Here is a 4,102-nt window from a genome sequence, read left to right on the forward strand (position 1 = left end):
AATAAAAAGTTGAGTTGGTTATGTTTCATTTTACTCTGTGGATATAAGCGGATATTATAGGCTCTAGTCAGTGTGAATAACAACAAAAATGAATAGTTTGTACTGGAGCCAACAGCTTTTTGGCCTGTAAATCCAATTTAGCGCCGTGAATCTAAGATGTTCCTTGTTTTCATTTGTTTAACTAACGTGCGTAAATAGCCTACTGCTACTCTACAAGGTGCGTAAAACGCTCAAGTTAACACCTTCGTTTTTGAGTTTAATTCAACTAGCCTACATTACCAAGTGACCGAATTGCATACCGTGACTATTCACATTCCGAGTCCCCACACATAGGCTGTCTCTCGGGGGATTTCCCCGTGTTACCGGTACCTGTTGTATTTCGGGAACACGTAAGTTTGGATGAAACAAACTTTGGAGTGTTCATCATTCATAACTAGCTGGCAGAGAGGCCATGGCGTATTGATTAGAAACGGGTTGGCGTTTAATACACCGTAATCTGTAACACACGCACACACACAGGTGAGGAAATGGGTGGGGTCTTCCTAACTTTGTCATTTGCAATGGAGATATTCACCGGACGGCTTTAACACGTATCTGTGCGCTGAGCCAGTGTGCTTTGAGGGTGACTGTGACCATTCACCACGGCCATAAACCCCGGACAGGCCCCGTAGCCCTGAGCGCTCCGTGCAGCTGTGCCGTTTCCTACCCGATTCTGATGCTGATCGCCTCGTTAAGGCGGCTCTATGGCTCCTTTTCTCCCCCGGCCGCGGGGAGCCTTGCCACGGCCATTTTCATGGTCACACCACCTGCGGGCATCCCGAGGTGGCAAGCTAAACGAACCCGCGGGGGTCTGTGAGGGAAACAGTGTGTTTGTTATCAGGGGCTAGGCGTGGTGTTCAAACTTCCCAGCGTCCCGCCTCCAGCCGCGCCGCTGGGCCGCTGTATTCTTCTGCGGGCGGAGGTCCTCAATGGGCTTTTATTGGGGCAAATGAAACAGGAAATGTGTCCAGGTTCAAAGTAACCCGCGTAACCTAACATATCCTTTATCAAAGCAACTTGGCTAATAGTCATAGTTGGTTTGGATTAGACTACATCCAGGGTTAAGTTTCATATTACATATATTATAGGTTACATTTATGATTAAAAAAAAAGAAAAAAGAAGCATTGATTGTACTACGGCTATCTGCAGCCAGGGCCTACTGCTAGCCTTGGCACTACAGAGGCAGAGGATGCAGTCCCATGCGCAATTAGGCCTAAACGTTTTTATTTTACCGTTTTCTAATTTCCTAGTCGATGTAGGATAACATTTAGCCTAACATTCCCTTCCTCCCTCCGTGAACTTTTAAGAGTGTCTGCATAAGTAGAGCTATTAGCATTAAGGATTCCCAGCGGCAGCTTTCCCCACCTGCGTGCTTGGCTGGCCGGACTCCCTGCGGCGAGGGGCCACTCTGATAGGTCCGGAGGATGAATGGGGCTGGACTGGGGGGGGCAACAACCCACCCCTCATAAACACCACACACTCCTTCTGGACGGCATACACGCCGGTAACTAGCACGGGACAAGAGGAGCCAGGCGAAATCAGAAGAATTCCATATCCAGTTACTTTGGTTGCGCTACGTATTTATGTAGGCCTGTTGCGCTTTTACGCGTTTTGAAGCGTTTATGTCGCTGTGCCGTACGAGTTTTTACGCGCCTTTTGACATTCCGGGCGCAGACATGACCCTTTCCAACGTGTTTGAAGCGTCCCAGCGGGCTGGCTTGCCCCTTGAGGAGGATGAGATTGACATCGTGGGAGAAGAGGATCCCGTCCATGACCAACTCCGTCTCTACCGAACAAAGAGTGCCATTGAACCGGGCTCGTCAGCCGAATCCGGCGCCGAAATGGACTGCTCCGGGTTGGACTCCTCCGGGGAAAGCGAGAGCAGTTTCTGCACGGACGCCCCCTCCTCCGGGAGAGCCCAGGGCAGCTCGGTGAAGCCCCCGTACTCGTATATCGCCCTCATCACCATGGCGATCCTCCAAAGCCCCCTGAAGAAGCTGACGCTGAGTGGCATCTGCGACTTCATCAGCAACAAGTTCCCTTACTACCGGGAGAAGTTCCCCGCCTGGCAGAACTCCATCAGACACAACCTGTCACTCAACGACTGTTTTATCAAGATTCCCCGGGAACCCGGGAATCCAGGCAAAGGCAACTACTGGTCGCTCGACCCGGCCTCTGAGGACATGTTTGACAACGGCAGCTTTCTCCGGCGGAGGAAGAGGTTCAAGAGAAACCAGCCGGAATATGTGAAAGACGGACTTATGTTTTATCCAAACTTCAGCTGCTACCGGCCATACGCGCGTGCTTACTGCGCCCAGGGCCAAATGAGCGCAGCTGCCGGGCCCATTCGGTATATGCCCATGGTGGCTCCCTCCTCTCACCATCCGTACCCCCACCTGAACAGCCACGGGAAGCTCAGTGGCCCCAAAGACTTCCGTTTGCCGCTCGGCGCGGTAGCGCCCGCGGGTCGAAGGCCTGAGCGCAGCTCAGATGCCAAGTGTTCCTTCAGCATCGACAGCATCATGAGCAAAACCTCTCCGTTTGTCCCGCGGAATCCCGCTCAACAGAACCGTCAGTGTTCCATTGACTACAGCCAGCTGTTCACCGGCCCCGCCTGTCTGGTGCCCAGCCTGCTCGCTGCTCCAAAGACTCCGTTCTGCCCAATTCTGAGCGCTGCCCCGTCCCTCACAGAAAATATCTCGTCTTACCCCCGTTGTTAATTTTTTTGCGGGTAACTAACCACCAGCCAAATCAACTTTTCAGTGTCCGAGATGTGTTAAGAAATTACTTTAAAAAGGACGCATTTGTGCATTTCTCAAAGAAATGGGCTTAATTGCACGTTATTTATGTCCATTCAAAGCTGACTGTGTTTTATGTAAATAAGAATTGACTAATAATATATTTGTAGCCTAATATTTGGCATCCACATGTGAAAGTGCAACGAAACGTGTATGATATCGTCTGTCATGCTTAAAAATGTATTGTATTTTTGTGTCCATGTGTCGAGCAGTTGCGAATAAAACGTGACAATATAATTTTCTCACTTTATTTATTGATATCTTAATTATAGACACATCTAGGCCTATATTAAATGATTGGCACTGGCCTTTGGGAGGCTAACTTTTTAAGTTCAAGGGCAGTGCACAAAGAATAATATTACCGAAACGAAATAGTGATGGTTTTGTTAAAATAAATCCGTTAAATAGTGAGAGGACAATCTCCTTGATCATTGTAATGTTAATTTTAGTTGATTATTCCATCGAATAGTCTATAGCCTACGAAATTTACTGATTAGGAATCACCCAAGAACAACAAACCTTTGTATGGGAGTAAAGAAGTAGGCTACTTTGGAGTAAAGTGCTTCTAGTCTCGCATAGCCAGATCTATCTCCACACTTCGTTTACGCTGTGCCAGCGCCGGAGACAGGTCTGGCTGGACATATTAGCCTACCATTCTGTAATTCGCTTTATTCACTTCAGGTCAGTCTGACGTAATTGGAGGTGCGGATGCGGAAGTGCCCGTTGACTTCAATGTTAAAAGTTCACTGTAAAAACACCACTTCAAGAACAAAAATAGGCTAGTCAAAATAACAGGCTGAATTTGTTTGGAAATACATGGAGGTGAATGAGCCATAGTTAGCCGTCAGCTGCATTCACTCCCATGTATTTCCAAACGCGAAAACAATGGCAGTGAAAAACAATCAGAGTCTGGTAATGATGAGTTTGTACCCCTGATAGTGTATTCAGCCTGTTATTTTGACTATTTTGGTTCTTGAAGTGGTGTTTTTACAGTAAACTTTTAACATTGAAGTCAACGGGCACTTCCTCATCCGCACCCCCAATTACATCAGACTGACTAATATGGCAGCTGAAGTGAATACGGGGGGGGGGGGGGGCAGGGGTATTAGAGACCAGTTAAAGAGAAAATGTTTATTTTTATATTGCCAAAACAAAGGTTATGATTTTTATTGTATTCAGGAGACGCATGCAACAGATTCTGATATGTCATTTTGGAGGAGTCAATGGGGGAGGAATGTGTGGTTTTCCTATGGTAGCAACAGGT

The 4,102-nt window shown here is 47.7% G+C and overlaps 1 protein-coding gene across 1 annotated transcript; it reads left to right on the forward strand.

The window, feature by feature from the left end:
* Positions 1-1,716: 1,716 nt before the first annotated feature.
* Positions 1,717-2,760, forward strand: foxd5 (forkhead box D5; the record flags this gene model as incomplete). Its single annotated transcript, XM_084456854.1, has 1 exon — positions 1,717-2,760. The coding sequence occupies one exon, from the start codon at positions 1,717-1,719 to the stop codon at positions 2,758-2,760; it is 1,044 nt and encodes a 347-aa protein (XP_084312980.1).
* Between the last annotated feature and the right edge of the window lie 1,342 nt (positions 2,761-4,102).

This window comes from Borostomias antarcticus, assembly GCF_949987555.1.
Source record: "Borostomias antarcticus genome assembly, chromosome: 23".
Lineage (NCBI taxonomy): Eukaryota > Metazoa > Chordata > Actinopteri > Stomiiformes > Stomiidae > Borostomias > Borostomias antarcticus.